We start from the raw sequence: 17,712 nt of genomic DNA, 5'->3' as shown, positions 1-17,712 counted from the left end.
AATAGATATTTATTCAAAAAATTCATGAATATATAAATATATATATTAGTTAGCCATAAAAAAAAATGAATATGTATTAGTGAATTCATTTGCCTTGAAAATTTTGAGATCCAAAAACATAGCATTAGTGTGACATTTCCTTATATTAATCACGTCGCTGACTCGAAACTGCTAGTTTCTGCAGAGTGCAGTAAGTTCTGTTTTTAACCGTGTTTTGTTGACGAGTACCACTTTATTGTTTCTACAGGTGCAAATTTGGGCCAGCAATAAGATACAAAAGGAGGAAAGATCGTGCATGGGAAAATGGGATGTCCGCTCCCTAATCACATCTTCCTCGGAACTTTGTGGACCAGAGAATTTGGATGAAGGGGATACAGTTCCTAGGCACGTACATTTTGCCTTCAGGAATCCTGTTCGATGCCGCATAATTTGGATAACACTAAGTCTTCAGAGAGCTGGGTCAAGTTCTGTTAATTTTGGGAAGGACTTTAATCTTTTGTCTCTAGAAGAAAACCCTTTTTCACAACTCGAGCGACGAGCCTCTTTAGGAGGGCCAGTTGAAAGTGACCCATGTCTTCATGCCAAAAGAATTCTAGTAGTTGGAAGCCCAGTCAGAAAAGATATGGGGCTTACATCACCACAGGGCTCTGACCAGATAAATTTGAGAAACTGGTTGGACAAAGCTCCAGAATTAAATAGATTCAAGGTGCAACTAGTGCTTTTATCAATTTTCTGTTGTTATTAGCTCTGCTATTTAAACTTTGTCCTGTATGTCATTCCCTTTTAATTATCTTTTTCAGGTTCCAGTAGAGGCTGAGAGGTTAATGGACAATGATCTTGTTTTGGAACAGTATCTATCACCTGCTTCACCGTTGTTGGCAGGATTTCGTCTTGATGGTTTTAGTGCAATAAGGCCTCGAATTACACATTCACCTTCTTCAGATGTAAATATATGGGATACGTCATTAACATTTTTAGAAGATAGACATATATCTCCTGCTGTATTGTATATCCAAGTCTCTGCTTTCCAGGTACTCTCAACAGACTTTTATTATACTGCTATATCATTTACCTTGTGAAATACATAGATCTGTTATTTTGATCTGTTTCTCTTGATGCAGTTTTTGTTCTTCCCTGTAATAGTTAAGCATGTGACATAGTGGCAATCTTTGTAGTGATGTTCTAAATAGAATCCTAAAAACGGGATCTAATATTCCATTGCAAAAATAGCACAACCATTGCAACATCTGAAAGCCAACATGAGTGCTTGTTGTAAAATGCAAGGATGGGTATAAGAATTTGTAATCCTGAATTTATAGTCAAAGCACATCAATCAGAGGGGAATTTTGAAGTAGAGCAAGACGTGAGAGATAAGGAAAAAAGAGAGAATGTGTAAGAAATTATGTATTATTGATTGATTGATATCTTACAAGATTATTTGATTACAATTCCTATACAATCTATATATAGAAGAAAATGTGGTAGTAGGTGTAGTGGAGGTGATAGTGGGTTAGGTGAAGTGGAGTGTGTGGTGAAGTGGAGGTAGGTGAAGTGGAGTGTGTAGTGGAGTAGGTGAAGGTAAAGATGGGAAATTCTAACAGCCCCCCGCAAACTCAAGGAGGAGAGAAACTAACCAACTTGAGTTTGGAGAGAGTAACAAAACAAGAAAATACATAAAAATAAAAAAGGATAGGAGACACTGTATGGTCGTGTCAGACCGTTGGTGAAGACACTGTATGGGGTGTCATAACGTTGTAGAGGACACTGTATGGTGGTGTCAGACCGATGTAGAAGACAGTTTATGGGGTCATGTCGGACCGTTGTAGCAGATAATGCTGTGACAGTTGTTGTGACAGTTTACGGAGTCTTGCTGGACCCTTGTAGAAACTAACCGGAATCAATGTCGGGACAGTTTACAGAGTCTTGTCGGACCCGTGAAGGAGCTAACTGGAATCAATGTCGGGACAGTTTACTGAGTCTTGTCGGACCCATGAAGGAACTAACCGGAATCAATGTCGGGACAGTTTACAGAGTCTTGTCGGACCCATAAAGGAGCTAATCGGAATCAATGTCGGGACAGTTTACAGAGTCTTGTCGGACCCTTAAAAAGTTGCACCCTCAAAAGGTGTGCCCAATTTTGTCAAAAGGCGTGCCATCAAAAGGCGTGCCCAATTCATCAAAAAGGCGTGCCATCAAAAGGCGTGCCATCAAAAGGCGTGTCCACTTTGTCAAAAGATGTGCCATGAAAAGGCGTGCCAGTTTGTCGGGCGGCAAGAGGCGCGCGATACGCGTGGCTGCCTCGGCTATTTAACCAAGACGAAGGCTGAGGCTGAGGCATACCATTCTGAAACCTCTGAAACCAACCCTTCGCTGAAAAAAACTCTGCCTCTGCGGAGAGAGAAACTGTGGAACACTTTGTTGCCATTCTGTCACCAACCCTTCCGAACATTACCAGTCTGAAATTGCTATTTCGCTGAAACACTTAGCAACCCAAAAACATGGCCTCTTCTTCCCGTCCAGCTACCCAGAACCTGCTCACGCTCTTTCCAGAACTGAACGAGCCCACAAGAGAAATAACTGGTGCGGTGGCCAGTGAACCTCAACCAAACACCTCTGGTTTTGCTCCATTGAACTTTCCGATGCGGTCGGTGGAGCAAAAAATGGCGGTGCAAACTGATATTGAGGCGAATCAGTATACTCTGAAGTCATGCGTGGAAACCATGACGGCGGTCACAAATTTGTCGAACCGGCTGCAGAGTAGAACAAATGAGGTGCAGCATTTAAACGCCCAGCTGGCTCTGCTCCAACGCATGTATAAGGATGCGCGAGCAGAGATAAGCGTGCTAAGGGCAGAAAACAAGGAGCTGAAGCGGAAGGCCACCGTGATGTTTCGATTTGGAGGTCCACCATATGCTGCAGTGGAGGAGTATGGGGGAGTGAACGTGCTCGGTGGACAAGGAAACACGGAGGCAACACCGTCAAGGGCCGCCCAGGACGGAGGCAAGAAGAAAAGGCCGGCGGAATAGGCGAAGAAGTGATGGCGGTGGGTGGCCGTCTGCAGAAAAGAAAACAAAGCTTTTGGTGTTGTTTTTTGGGTTTTTTTTTTTTTTTTTTTTTTTTATGTAAAATTGTGATCGGGGTGGATCCCTGAGAGAAATAAAATATGGGCTGTTGTGCAAATGTGTAAAATGTTTTTTTTTTTTTTTTTTTTTTTTTTTTTTTTTTTTTTTTTTTTGTTGAAAGATATATATATAATAATAATAATAATAATAATAATAATAAGAATAATAATAATAATACAAAGAATGGGTCAAAGTGGGAGGATGGAAAGAAATATTATTTTAGAGGATGGTGGAAATATATTGGTGGAAAAATATTATAATAAAAATATATATATATATATTAAAAGAAAAGAAAAGTGGGAAAGAACGTGGGTGTGTGTGAACCTGGTCCCTCGGCTGCTGCAGTGTGGTGATATGTTGTTATTTTATTTTATGAGGGTGGCCTTGAGTGGAGATAAACAGAGGTGCTTCAGAAAGCAAAAAACATCCCAAAAAGAAAAGCAAAAGCAAACCAAACACGCCATCACCCAACCCCCTCTCTCTCTCTCTCCATTCATCAATTCTCAGTGTTATTAGACTAACGTTCATCAACAGTCGAAGCTCAAAGACTCTACTACCATGGCGGACGCTTCCAACCACGCCAGATTTCTTAACCCATGGGTCCTCCATCATCAGAAATTGGGTCTCGAGCTCAAGTGCCCTCTCTGCCTCAACCTGCTTAATCGACCAACCTTGCTCCCCTGCAATCACATCTTCTGCGATTCATGCGTACCGAGATTGACCCATTTTGGATCCGAATGCCCTGTCTGTAAACAACAGTACTCTGATCGAGATGTAAGACCAGCACCTTACATGGAAAATTTGGTAGCCATTTATAGAAGTTTGGAGGCTACTTTCAGCGCCAGTCTCTTTCAGTCTCTTACTTCTGATGGTCCTCTCTCTCTCTCTCAAAAGCAGACCAAACTCTCTAAACTTATGGAAGAAGATGGAGAAGACTTGACGCCATTTTGGCTTCAAAGCTCCACCAATCGCCGGCGCCGCCGATGACTTGGGAGGCGGTTTGGAGGCAGCGGAGGAAGGGGGAGACGAAGACACGGTGGAGCGGCAACCGTGGCGGCCCCAGATGCGGCCGGACCACCAAGACCTGGAGTTGGAATCTTCACCCAGTCCAGGGCGTGATCGCGAGTGCCGAAGAGAGGATAGAGAGAAAGCAGAGAAGTGAAAATTTGAGAAAGATCGGTTTCGAACTCTTCGTCACTGCCATTGAAGAAGAAATTAGGGAAATTTGGGTTTGTCCGGCGGGCGGCCAAGGCGAGATTGCCGCCCGCCGGGGAAGCGAAAAATATTAGGTTCTAAACCTGCTCTGATACCAAGTAAGAAATTATGTATTATTGATTGATTGATATCTTACAAGATTATTTGATTACAATTCCTATACAATCTATATATAGAAGAAAATGTGGTAGTAGGTGTAGTGGAGGTGATAGTGGGTTAGGTGAAGTGGAGTGTGTGGTGAAGTGGAGGTAGGTGAAGTGGAGTGTGTAGTGGAGTAGGTGAAGGTAAAGATGGGAAATTCTAACAGAATGAGAGGAAAGCAGAAGAGGGGAGACGTAGACATCTCATGATATGTGTGTGTGTGTGTGTGTGTGTGTGTGAGAGAGAGAGAGAGAGAGAGAGAGTTACAAACTTGGAATATTTAATTATGTAGTGGCTTAGCTGCCCAAAGTACTGAAGGACTACCTAGTAGGATTTTCTGAAGGATATGCTTTTTTACCTAATATTTTAACATCTTTAATAGATTGAATATATAATTGACATTGTTTTTCCCTGGGGGTAATTGATGCTTATGTGAATATTGGTATACATGTTTTTACAACTCATGGAAAGAAGGATCATAAGAACTCATGTGTATCTGGTCTTTCTATGCTGATTTCTGTTTTCTTAATTGACTTTCAGACTTGAGTCAATCAATTTGAATCATAACTTGAAAATATATACAATTTAACAGGAACCTCACAACATGGTTACCATGGCGGAGTATCGCTTGCCAGAGGTAAAGTCAGGGACACCAATGTATTTTGATTTTCCTAGACAAATTCAAACCCGCCGAATCTCATTCAGACTTCTAGGAGATGTCGCCGCATTCACGGATGATCCTGCAGAACAGGAAGATTCTGATTTTAGGCCACCAGTGGCTGCTGGGTTGTCTTTGTCAAATAGAGTCAAGTTGTATTATTATGCTGATCCTTACGAACTTGGAAAATGGGCCAGCCTTTCAGCTGTTTGATTGTTTCTTTTCGCACGAAGAATGAGGTTTGAGAGATTGGATGCAATTGGTTTTGTAGTTTTAGTCAAATTTTATATTCTTTGTTGTAATTTTAGACAGTCTGTAATTAGTATTAACTTGATTAAAATGTAATAATAGTGGTGATTGTGAAAAATCAATATAGGAAAGGTAAACTTCGCATTTCACACTGGTTTTTGATTTATTGGAGGAGGAACCAGTTTTGTTGGTGGTTTTGTCTTGAGTTTGTGCTACTTGTGTCTTGGTTTCTTTTGTGGAGTTGTACTTCTGTACTCTCTTTTCCCTTGAATGAAGTTATTTTTATTTACTACCTAAAGCCAAACTAGTAAATTTATGGACTTCTTTATTCTCAATATATGACACAGATGAATTCTCCTAACCAATGCAGGAAATTGGTCTCAAGATTTGCAAACTTGATTTTCCATATAAATTTATGGCAATTATTGATGGAGCTAAGATTTTAATACATGTAGCATTGCTCTTTCAATTCGGGAATTTTTTTTTTTTGGTAATGAATTTTTTAAATATTTTGATCATTTTTTAAAATTTAATTTAAATTTTTTAGATGTATCTATTCTTAATGTACTTAACAACACTTACGTATAAGATTAAAATTTGGTTATCATTTTTTAAAAACACTTTTTAGAAAATTTTACTTTCTTATTTTTTGTTTTTTTATTTTTACTGATTTTTTTTAATATTTTAAGTAATTTTTTTAATTTTTAGACATAACTAACATAAATATACTTAAAAAGTAAAAAAAAAAATTGAAAAAAATCTTTTAAAATTTCACTAAATACCAAAAATATAAAAAAAAATATGAGAACTCAGTATATTTTTTTGTATTTTTATGTATTTATTAATTTTTTTAAAATATTTTTTTACAAATTTTTTACTTTTTGAATACATCTAAGTAAGTGCATCTAAAAAAGTAAAAAAAATATTTAAAATTTTAAAAATATTCACTTAAAACAAAAAAACACAAAAATTAAAAAATTCAATTTTTAAAAAACTTAATCCAAAAAACTCAAATTAAACACACTAATTGCAATTGAAACATGAGGACTAAAATGAATTTTGCATCAAAGTTCGAGGGTAAAATATGTAACTTGTCCAAATTAATTTTGAAAGCAACATATAAATTACTAAAATGAAAAACTCTTTCTTGTTCTCTACCAGATCAAAAGAGAAAGGTTCATACTTTTTAGGCCCTTGCTTAATGTTTTTCAATCTCTTGTCATCTGGCAAGGCTACAACCTTTTTTTTGTAGAAAGTTTTCTAGAAAGATCTCTTGCAAAACTCATAGTCACCATATTTCCAATATTTTTTACAAATTAATGGCCCAAAGTGAAACTTTTACAAAGTGGTTTTGGATGTTGTCAAAACAATGCACAATACACCAATGCTAATGTACAACTAATAAGAGTCCCCAGTCTTGGCTAGAGTATGTCACAAGATTTTAACCTCACGAGGTCAACCGTTCCAAGTCCTCTCAAGAAAAAATATAAAACAAATAAGAGATTGAAAGTTACAACAAAATTGGAGTGCAAAATTAAGAATGAGACTATAAAAAAAGAATGAGACTATACTCTTGGAACACGAAAACATAGCAAACATCTCATGTTATACCCAAAAAAAAAACGGAGACACAAAACATTATCCTATCCTATTTTAGGTTCATAATTAGAATTCAATCCTGTTTACTCCCAACCTTACACCTATTCTCCAAGCAGTGAGGAAAAATATATAAAACACTTCCCAAAAAGGTAGATTTCTGTTGAGTGCAATAGTGCCAGATAACAATTATTCAAGAAAACCCGGCGATCAAACAATTCATTTTTCATTCCTTGGAAAGTTTGAGATATTATTCCTGATCATCAGAACCCTCTTCCACGTATATGCAATTGCCGACTGGTTTCTTCCTCTAGCCTAGGTGAGGAAGACCAGAACAAATAGAACAATGAACAGAACAACCAAGAACAATATCATCATCAACTGTCCCTTAGCCCCAGCCTTCTTCATCACCATACCCACCTTTTTCTGCAGCAAAAATTTATCTTAAAAAACAGAAAACAAAAACAAAAACAAAAAATAGAACAGAAAGAAAACTGCATTCAATCCTTTGTTGGGGGGGGGGGGGGGGGGGGGACTTCAGTCTCTTATAGGGGGAAAGCAACCTAAGCTGCTGGCATGTTTCCTAGGCGACTGCATTCCAGTATATTATTGTGGGTGTTTGGGAAGTGAGTTTTAATGTAGGTTTTTTTAGTTGTAGGATATTATTGTAGAAATTTTTTTTTGTGTTTGGGAAGATAGTTGGGTTTTTTTGTGGTTGGATGTGATATTTATAAGAGTAAAAGTAAAATGATTATGGGGTTGGATGTGATATTTTGTTTGGATGTGTTTTTTTTGGTTTTGCAAAAAGTTTGTCTTTTTGTTAAAAAAATCAAAAAAAACCCAAGTCCCAAACTTCCCAAACACCGCCAATTATTAGGTTACTATGAAACCATTTCATTGATTAGAAATACAAATTACATCTCAAGTAATTTTCAGCAGCCCCGGAACTTTTATTCACAGTTTGGACAAGATAAATTGAAGTTGTTAAGAAAAACAAGCTCAGCAAGCATGTATTTCGCTTCAAATCTGCAAGAAAGCAATTACCTGAACAAAATCAAGACGATTTGTTGTACTTTCCATGTCCATACCCAACTCATCTATAATCTTCTCCTGTGGCACCATAAAATACACATCCTAGTGTTAATAATCATCGAGAATAATGTTAATAATTTTGACTTGGTTCATAAGCAATATAAGTACAGTTTGAGAAAGTGCGGCTCATGTGTGCTAGTGCTTAAGGATGAGACAAGTGGCAGCTAGGGCAGATTTTGCTAAAAACATTGCAGCTTCAACAATGCCTACCTGTGCAAGGAGTTCTTCGTGTATAGTAAGCCCAACACCTCCAATTCTCTCCACACTTGCACTAAGCTCATCCAACTCCTCATCCTGTTGCCTGCAAGCACCAATCCAATTAACAGGCATCAAAATGAGAAAAATAGTATTTGGTTTCTAGAATAGCATGAACATGGGCCAGTGAACATCCTTCATTTTCATGAAATAACCACAATGTCCTCAATGAACCAAGTTTGAAATGCTATTAATAATATGTTTAATCTTCAATTTATATATATATATATATATATAATAAAATAAAATTTATCAACTAATCATTGAAATTGGACAATATAATCACAACATTCATAAGAATAGAAATATTAATAACTACACTTAAAATACAGGTGTGGAAGCATTATTTTCTCTGGTACTAAGAATAAAGACAATAAAACAGATAATAAGAGTACGATTGCTTTAGGGTTATCATCAGAGAGTCCAAGGCATGCTACATTTCATATTTCTTAAAATACTTTTTTCTTTTCTTTTTTTAAGGGTAAAATGATGTTGACAAACTAAAATAGACCATTGTATGTGTTAAATGGAAGTCTTATATTTATATAGTAAACTCGACTACAAATACATATTTGATGAGTGCATGTCCAACTAGGCATATCAGGCACGTGTCCTATACCCTTACTCGAGTGTCAAGTTTCCAACACGGTACTTGGCCAATTTAGACAAGTCCATGTAACTTATCTGAGATGACCACTACTAGCAACTGCCAAGGAGGTTTCTGTAATTTGCCCAAATAACAGTACAAAAATCATATAATCTACAAATTAGTTCCTGTCTAATTCCCAGAAGGACAGCAGAAATAATTTCTTAAGCTGTGCAATACACACTTGGAGAAGTGACAGAAAGCATAAGTGGATATGGATTAAAATGTTGTAAATGACATAAAAGGGGGGAGGGAGAGAGAGAGAGAGAGAGAGAGAAGGAAGTTACTTTATGAGAAGCAGTTGTCTGTCTGATTCTGATGATATGAAATCATCAGTGTCCTGAGCAGCGTACTGATTGGATCTGTCAGTCTGATGAGAATTCGGCATCCTCATTAGTTCACGGCGCATCCCATTTACATTAGAAGTGCTTATATCATCCAACTCGTTTCCAGCTACTACTTTTTTCTTCATGTTGCCCACCTAATAACATAATTCTATATTTAGGGGATCTGAAACTAATTCAACAACACACAAAGGCTCAGTATGACCTGATATCAACAATACCTGAGTACGAGCAGTGCTTGTCCATCTCCTTCTTTTGTCAAGTTCAGCTTCATCTATCCCATACCAAGAAGGATCTCTAGCAGCTACAGAAATTGCTTTGTCCAATTCATCCACCTTCCTATCAGAAAAGCAGGTTTTCAGCAATTGCAAATAGGAGTTGCCTTGCTTGATAAAAGCCAAAATCGCCAGAACTGCTTTTGCCAATCAAGGTTTTTAATGCACACATAGGAAGGTGAGAAGAAAAGTAACTGCATCCATGTAATATACAGCCATCGGAAGTAATGGGGATGCTGATTTTTTGACATTCCGTCACAATGTGTAGGCGTACTATGGAACTTTGTGAGACAACAGATATAAAAAAATCAATTTAGGAAAATTATTTAAGATTTAGAAGCATACCTGCCACTCAATGCTCTCACAACCAACAAGCAACTCCTTTGTCAGCTTTTGTTGCTCTTGACTATCCGCAGGGATGCGTTCCCATTTATGAAAATTAGACAGCAACTTATCAATCTGAGGAGAAGATAATCAAAGCATAAGGTAGATGATATATCCTTAAGAAGCAGAAAAAGAAATAAAATGCAATCACAAATATAGTTTATTATTATTCCCAAGATCTCTGTTATGGTTGAGCATGTGGAATTGTATGTGTGTGTGGGTGTGGCTCTACCTACGATTGCATCTGGGTGACAGAGAGACAGACAAACATGGTTCTCGCTAATCTACCACATCATTTGGTAGAGAGAGGTTGAGAGACAGAGAGAGAACCTCTATGCAGCCAGAGTTATAGGTGGACACGCCTTATCTAAATTTATTTTTTTGATAAATAAATAAAATATTAGGGTAAATTACACTTACCTCCCCTGAGGTTTACCTTAATTATAGATACCTCTCCTGTAGTTTCAAAAATTATACAAACTTCCCTTACTTTTGAAAATAATAGACAGATTCCTCCTTCTGTAACAGTGTCAAAAATAACATTAAATGACTAAAATACCCCCATTTTATCTTTCTCTCTCTATTAACCCAACTACTCCAACATTGCCGCATCTAACCCACCAAATCCTACAGAAAGATAAATTAGTGACCTTCTATCCAAGGCTATTGTCATTTTCTTTCTCTAAGTGACTTTACATTTAAATTTAAGGAATTATTACACATTCATAAAAAAAAAAGTTTATGTTTTTAATTATAATATTATAAAATTTACCATTTTTTTATAATTATTTTTCAAAACCATTCCTGAAATAAAATTTTCCCTAAATTTAAAGTTAGCATAACTAAACTTTTATATCCCACCGTGCAAGGCTATTGAAAAAAAGAAAAAATAAATAAATAATCTCACAAGATTTAGGAATATAGTCATCATAACTAAACTTTTAAATCCTAACTTGTTTAGTTTCACATTTTAGGATTCACCTTTCAGAAAATTGAAATTTTTTGTTTTTCGTACTTTTTTATTTTCTCTAAAAATTTTAAATATTTTAAGAATACACTTAAAAAATATAATATTTGTAAAAAAAAAATCTTTAAAAAATTCACAAAATACCAAAATACAAAAAAAAAAAAAAAAAAAAAACAAAAATTCAGTACATTTTCATATTCTTGTGTATTTATTAATTTTTTCAAATATTTTTTTATAAATATTTTACGTTTTAGATACATCTAAGTAAGGTGCATCTAAAAAAGTTTTAAAAAATTGCTTAAAATTTTAAAAATATTCATTAAAAACAAAAAAATACAAAAAATAAAAAACTTAATTTCCAGAAAAATGAATCTAAAAAATTGAAACCAAACATATTAGATTTTTTATTTTTATTTCCCTTTTTGTTTCTTATTAGAATTCTTATTTTTATTTCTCTTTTTGGTTTTTATTTTTTGTTTTTTTATTATTTAAAGGTCAAAGTATTATACTATCATAACCAACCTTTCCAGTACAAAGCAATTCAAAACATATATACACACTATATAAGGAAAGTGAATCATAACACTTTTTGTTTGGTTTAATTTTCATAATCAATTTTTTTTTAAAAAAAATTATGAAAAAATAAAAATTAATTTGGTGTAAAAAATTAAAATTAAAATTAAAAAAAATGCTCATCATTTTCACATATTTTTTTTCTTTTTTGGGTGCAAAATTAATTTTTAAATAACCAACATTCCTAATACAAGGCAATTCAAAACATATACATATATAAAAACTTAACTTGGTGTAAAAAAATACTCATCATTGTCATGTTGTTTGGAGGGAAAGTTTACAGGTATTGAAAAATTTGAGAGAAATGGTTATAAGGGGGGTGTGTATTGTTTTATAAGGGATAGGAAAGGTAGTTTGGACATTTCCGTGTTTATTGTTGTTGATGTCACTCTTTTTGGCTATTTTTGTAACGTGCTTCTAATAGAAGGGGAAATCTGGCTATTATTTTCAAAAGCAATGGAGGTCTGTGTAATTTTTGAAACCATAGGGGAGGTATCTGCAATTAAGGTAAACCTCAGGGGAGGTAAGTGTAATTTACCCAAAATATTATTATAAAAAAAGCACCAAATATACACAAAAAAGAAGATGGATGTCAACTATATATCAAAAACCCATTAGAAGGTTCTACAAAATCCAAAAAAATGGTCCAACTTCCAAGGACGGGTTAATCACCCCTAAGGACCATCTACACAAGAAGGACAAGCTTTTAATTTTGACAATAGGTCGATCAACCGTCACCCCCATCAAAATATCATCTACTACAAAGAAGGACAAGCTTTTAATTTTGACAATAGGTCGCTCAACCGTCATCCCCATCAAAATATCATCTACTACACTTTTTAGTTGTTAAATCAGGATATGAATCATGTATCATTTTTCTCAATCGTGATTGTATCATATCGTGTACTATAAGATTTTTTAACATCTTAAAAAATAGGTAGTAAAATACAAATAGCTATAGAAGGGAAAAAAAATAAAAATCTTACAAGAATAAAACACTAAACAATATATAATCCTTAAAATTGCAAAAGAAAGGTTCCTCGAAATAAAAATATGCATGTACTAATACTTAATGCATATAAATCTCATAGCAGAGTTAAAATATGTATAACGAAAGATATAGCACTTCAGTAAATTATTATATCAAACCAAGCCTTACGTCCCATCAAATGGGGTCAGTACATTATTATATCGTTGAATTAAATTTACCTTCGAACTTTTTCTCATTATATATATAGCACTTTAGTATATTATTAGTAATTGTGTAATATCTTTTTCATAGTCTTAACTCACCATTTGGGTGTTAATATTTAACTTATAACTTTTAAGTTCTCAAATAGCATGCTATAGTATAAATTTTAATCTTTAACAGGTGTAAGCATGCATAAATCAATAGCACAAGATACTAAGGCCTCGTTTGGGAAGGCTCTGTTTTAGTCAAAAAGCCAAAAAGTTACTAAATTAGCCAAAAAGCCAACAACCCATACCAAAAAGTCAAAGATTCTCTTTTCTCTCTACTTTTTGCACATCTTTTCGTAATTAGCCAAAAAGTCATCCCAAACATACTAGTTTTTTTTAGCTCATATTTTAGCCAAATAGTCAAAAAATTACTAAATTAGCCTGTTCCCAAACGAGGCCTAAATAGCATACAAGTAGATATTTGTCAAAAAGATAGACAAAATTAAAAGAGAGTGCCCTTCTCATCTCAAAAATAAATAAATAAAATTAATAAGTTCGTCAAAGTTTCTAACAATATCAAATTATCAACATACATAAAATAATTTCAATCATTTTTTTTTCAAAATTGCTAAAGAAATTTAACTATGCATGTATTGTATGTATCACATCATGTATCGTGTACGGTACATTGCATCGTGTATCGTATATCTATAGTAACATACATTTAACATAAGTTATATATATTGATAATATGTATCAATGTACCTATAAAAATATCGAATCATAAGATACGTATCGTGAATCGTAAGAACTAACAACACTTGAGCTCACCCCAAAGAAGCCACATTGAACCTTCCTCCTTCGCTTACCCACCCAGCCTTGCTCCAAGAACAAAGATCTCACTTTTCTAGAAAACACTTAAACAACCCCAAACAAAGAGAGAGCTGAAGCTGCCTCACAATGAAGAAGCAAGTGATCATGGAGGACAATTATTTACTCTCCACCAATTCTTTTAGGAAATATTATGTAATGCAAAAACTGTTATCATGGGCAGTACTAACCTGTTTTTCTAGTTGATCATGCAAACACATTTTAAAATTTTGTTTTAATCTTTTATTTTTTCAAATAGGAGATTGCACAAACACCAACCACGCGACACAAAAGAACATAAATAATTAATTGGTTTTAGTAAGGGCATTATTTACTCTCAAATGTCTTCTCAAATAAGCACAGAATGCTGGCGGTATGTTCAAAAAACAAAATGGGTAATTAGTGGGTTCTCAACTAGGAAGAACACGACATGGATACAACACAATAAGGACACGCTAAACGAAAATTTTTATTTAAAAAATAAAAAATAAAAAAAAGGAAAGAAAAAAGACATGACACAGCAGGGACACGATAACAAATAGAAATACATTTCCATATGTGTACATGAAAATAATAACTATTTCAAATACATTTATATTTTAGTATATCAAAATAATAAGAAAAGAAGTGTGAACAAATACTCCTAAGGTTTTTTTGAGAAAGCCCCATTCATAAACAAATCATAAATTTTTGGCTTTGAAGTTCTTAAAATAAAGTGTCTAAAGGAAAAGAGATTAATAGGACAGGACAGGAGTATAAGTCCACATTGTTTTTACGTCATTAAATCCAGAGTTACATTCTTTAAACTTGCAATGTGTTTCATTCGTGTCTAAGCAGATGAACACTTGTGGCCCCAAGTGGTCAAACCATGTCCGGTTCTAACTTTTTATACAAAAATAATAGGATATGTTTGGATGCGTGTCCGACACATATCGGGGAGAGTCCAATATATGTCAGTGTCCAACATGACCATAACATATTAACATATTCTTAAAGTATTTGTGCTTTGCTATACAAGAAGAACTCATACATGTACAAGGCCTATAAGCATCCAAGTGAACCACCATTTTCCATTGTCATTGTCATCCCATTATCCAGATGTGATAAGCTAAAATAATAGTCGTTACATATAATATTAGGAGAGAACCAACACACTACCATCCTTACCAATGAATACAAACACTGGACACTTGATTAGAACCAATGGATTGAGGGATCTATGTAAACAGGAACAGAAGAACAGTAATACTGGAAAATCATGAGTTTGGTCAGAATACCAGTATTCAATAAAATGCTAATAACACATTAAATTCAAGAATTAATAGTGCATTACCATGAGGCCACAATTCATATTGTTATATGAATCTATTAAATTGCTTGATCAAAAAATATCAGTTGCTTCATTCCAAAAGTTTTTGCATAACTACAAACATTTTGGCATTTAAAAAACTTACAGAATCTTGAATCTCTTCCTTAACAATGTAAAATGGATCCTGAGCTGAAGACATCTTGGCATCCAATTACATAATAATTACCTTTAACCGTAAAAAAAAATTAAATTTGGTTAGCAAAAAGTCATGCAGATAATAAACAATCATGCATGTCTGTACACTCATGCATGTGTACGTACAGTATTAAAATTAAATAAATTTCAACCTTTAGCCAACAGAACAAATTGCACTAAAATTAAGTACAATTAAAACCTTGGCACGATGAAATTAAATTATAGATAGTTTCAGGAATGAAAGGTAACAAGATTCACCGCCTTGGGATTTATATAAATATTAAGATATTCTTTGAATTTTTTTTTTGAGTGAATAAGTCATAAATAAAAGACAAGAGGATACACAAATACAAGGGGCATGCCCCAGGCCCTAACAGAACCTATACAAAACTGCCAGACACAGCAAGAACAAAGCAAAACAGCCCACCTGTTCAGGACTACCAACACAGCAAAAAAACAGCCACCACAAAAAAAAGAAAAAAGAAAAAAAAAAAAACTAGACTATGTTCAGGAACCTCATACAGACTGTATGATGAAACAAGAACATATATGACATTCGCTACCACCCAAAACAAAGAAAACACAATACAGGAGCAATCCCTAGCACAGCCCGCAGGGGTAGGCCATAAAAGGACCTATCTAGGCATAAACTAGGTTGTCAATGACTCCTGTCCAATATAAGAAATGAAGCAAGAACACCTCAATTAGACAAGGATGTATTACCATATACAGTTGTTTCCAAATCACAAACACCAACATAGATAACATAAATGCTCACTTCACTCAACGCTCTATCTAGAAGCTCACAACACTCGGTAAGAAAGGACAATCACACAATATATAAGCTCCCATCACTCAACCCACGCACCATGGCTGGGGAAATATAAGTTTTTTTCTATGAAAGGGAAGGAAAGCAAACCCACAAGTACCAGAATGTTATATACTAGAAACTCAGACCTTTTTTTGTATAAGCTTCCCAATCAACATGATATGAAAGGGAAGGAAAGCAAACCCACAAGTACCAAAATACATGGACAAATCTTGTTAAAGGGTATGAGTCCAGATCCTCTGGAGTGATTTTTTCTATGGCAAATTTTTTTTTTTTTTTTTTTTCCTAAGCGACTATCACTACCCTCAACTTTTGTAGAATTAAATTTCAGCCATAAAAAAAATAATCTTACAATCACTCTAGAAAAAATCACTATAGAGGGTCCAGACTCATAAGTTATTGCAGTTGACATCACATAGGCAGTACAAAATTAGTTTCTTTATTTGTCATTTTTTGTTTCTTGGGAAGGGATTATCCATGACCACTTAATACAAGAAAAATAATACATATACAACGCCACCACTAATAATGACCACTTTATTTAAGCAGTATATACTGATCCATTTAAATTACTACTGTTTATCAAATCTTTGTTTTAAAAAATATCCAAATTGATTTTACATCACTCATCCATATTTAACATTTGGTAGACTTCACCCTATCTTGTTTCTCTTTCTTCAAGGAACGAGATCACTACAGATCATCACCAATTAGTCACACCCCACAATAAACTCTGAGTCAACCGTGCATACAACTTTGAGCATTCCATAGAAACAAAAAATAAAGCAAAAAAAAAAAAAAAAGGAAAAAAACCAACCTTGAGGTTTGGAAAATCATGCAATTCGCCCAATTCTTCTATATGATAAATGCACAAATTTACCTAGATCTACAAACGCTCAAGTCAAAAGCTACCATCACTACAAAAGTGAAGAAGCTATTAGTAGTCAACGAAAGACAAAAATAACATTGTGTTTTCATTCTGTTACCAATAGAACTTCTGAATCACAGACTTCCAGTGATCCAGCTTTCGATTAAAAACCCCCTAAAGAAACTACACCAATCACAACTCCCTGCTGAGTTCACTCAAGTCTTTCGTTTCTCCGATACCATTAAACAAGAGAGAGATCCAAAATCTCATCTTCTTTCCTTCTATTTTCCTTAAATTTTCTCAGCAAACAAACATAGAGCTGAATTGAAAGCATAATCGATGTTCGAGTCTTTCGTTTCTCCGATACCATTAAACAAGAGAAAGATCCAAAATCTCATCTTCTTTCCTTCTATTTTCCTTAAATTTTCTCAGCAACCAAACATAGAGCTGAATTGAAAGCATAATCGATGTTCATAATCATATATAATCAGATCAAAGTAAATTCAAGAAAAGATGCACACACATATAGATCACAGAGATACATAGGTACGTATATATAACACTTAGATTCAAAATTGAAACACAAACCTCAAAACACAAGAGATCGATCAGTGCGTAGACTGTCCCGATCAGTGAGAACACCACAGCTGGAATGGAAAATTGTGTAGTGTATGTGTAGAATGCTCTCGGTTTGGATTTGATCTCATCGAACTCCTTTGAAATCCTTGACAATTACAGTGTCGTCCGTATGTTTTCTGAAATTATGCTGTGGTCCTTATTTTTTCACATTATACAAATTTCCCCAACCGTTACTTGCCATCTTTGCAAATATCATCTAACAATATGGGACTTTGGGTATGGCCTAACGTTATGTTTGGGTTGAGTGATTTGGAGAGAAAAAAAAAATGAAGAGATATTTATTACATTTACTTATTTTGATAACTT

The 17,712-nt window shown here is 34.6% G+C and overlaps 2 protein-coding genes across 4 annotated transcripts in view; one reads left to right on the top strand and one right to left on the bottom strand.

Annotated features, from left to right (window-relative positions):
* Positions 1 to 5,692, top strand: part of SAC9 (sacI homology domain-containing protein / WW domain-containing protein) — a 32,280-nt gene extending 26,588 nt beyond the window's left edge. For all 3 annotated transcript variants that reach the window (XM_028269905.2, XM_082874922.1, XM_082874921.1), the window contains 3 exons: positions 248 to 706; positions 801 to 1,031; positions 5,071 to 5,692. In XM_028269905.2, coding sequence (XP_028125706.2) covers positions 248 to 706; positions 801 to 1,031; positions 5,071 to 5,349 — 969 coding nt within the window. In that variant the 3' untranslated portion in view covers positions 5,350 to 5,692. The remainder of the gene's footprint in view (positions 1 to 247; positions 707 to 800; positions 1,032 to 5,070) is intronic.
* Positions 5,693 to 6,974: 1,282 nt separating this feature from the next.
* LOC114322568 (syntaxin-61) lies at positions 6,975 to 17,663 on the bottom strand. The gene is made up of 8 exons (XM_028269906.2): positions 17,356 to 17,663; positions 15,021 to 15,101; positions 9,939 to 10,052; positions 9,540 to 9,653; positions 9,262 to 9,455; positions 8,284 to 8,374; positions 8,026 to 8,091; positions 6,975 to 7,407 (listed from the first exon to the last, which is right to left on the bottom strand). Exons 2-8 carry the CDS (start codon positions 15,072 to 15,074, stop codon positions 7,297 to 7,299), a joined length of 744 nt encoding a protein of 247 aa, XP_028125707.2. The 5' UTR covers positions 15,075 to 15,101; positions 17,356 to 17,663; the 3' UTR covers positions 6,975 to 7,296.
* Between the last annotated feature and the right edge of the window lie 49 nt (positions 17,664 to 17,712).

The sequence above is a fragment of the Camellia sinensis genome, chromosome 6 (genome assembly GCF_055761805.1).
Source record: "Camellia sinensis isolate YWXY chromosome 6, ASM5576180v1, whole genome shotgun sequence".
Classification (NCBI taxonomy): domain Eukaryota; kingdom Viridiplantae; phylum Streptophyta; class Magnoliopsida; order Ericales; family Theaceae; genus Camellia; species Camellia sinensis.
This window is presented reverse-complemented; position numbering and strand designations above follow the sequence as displayed.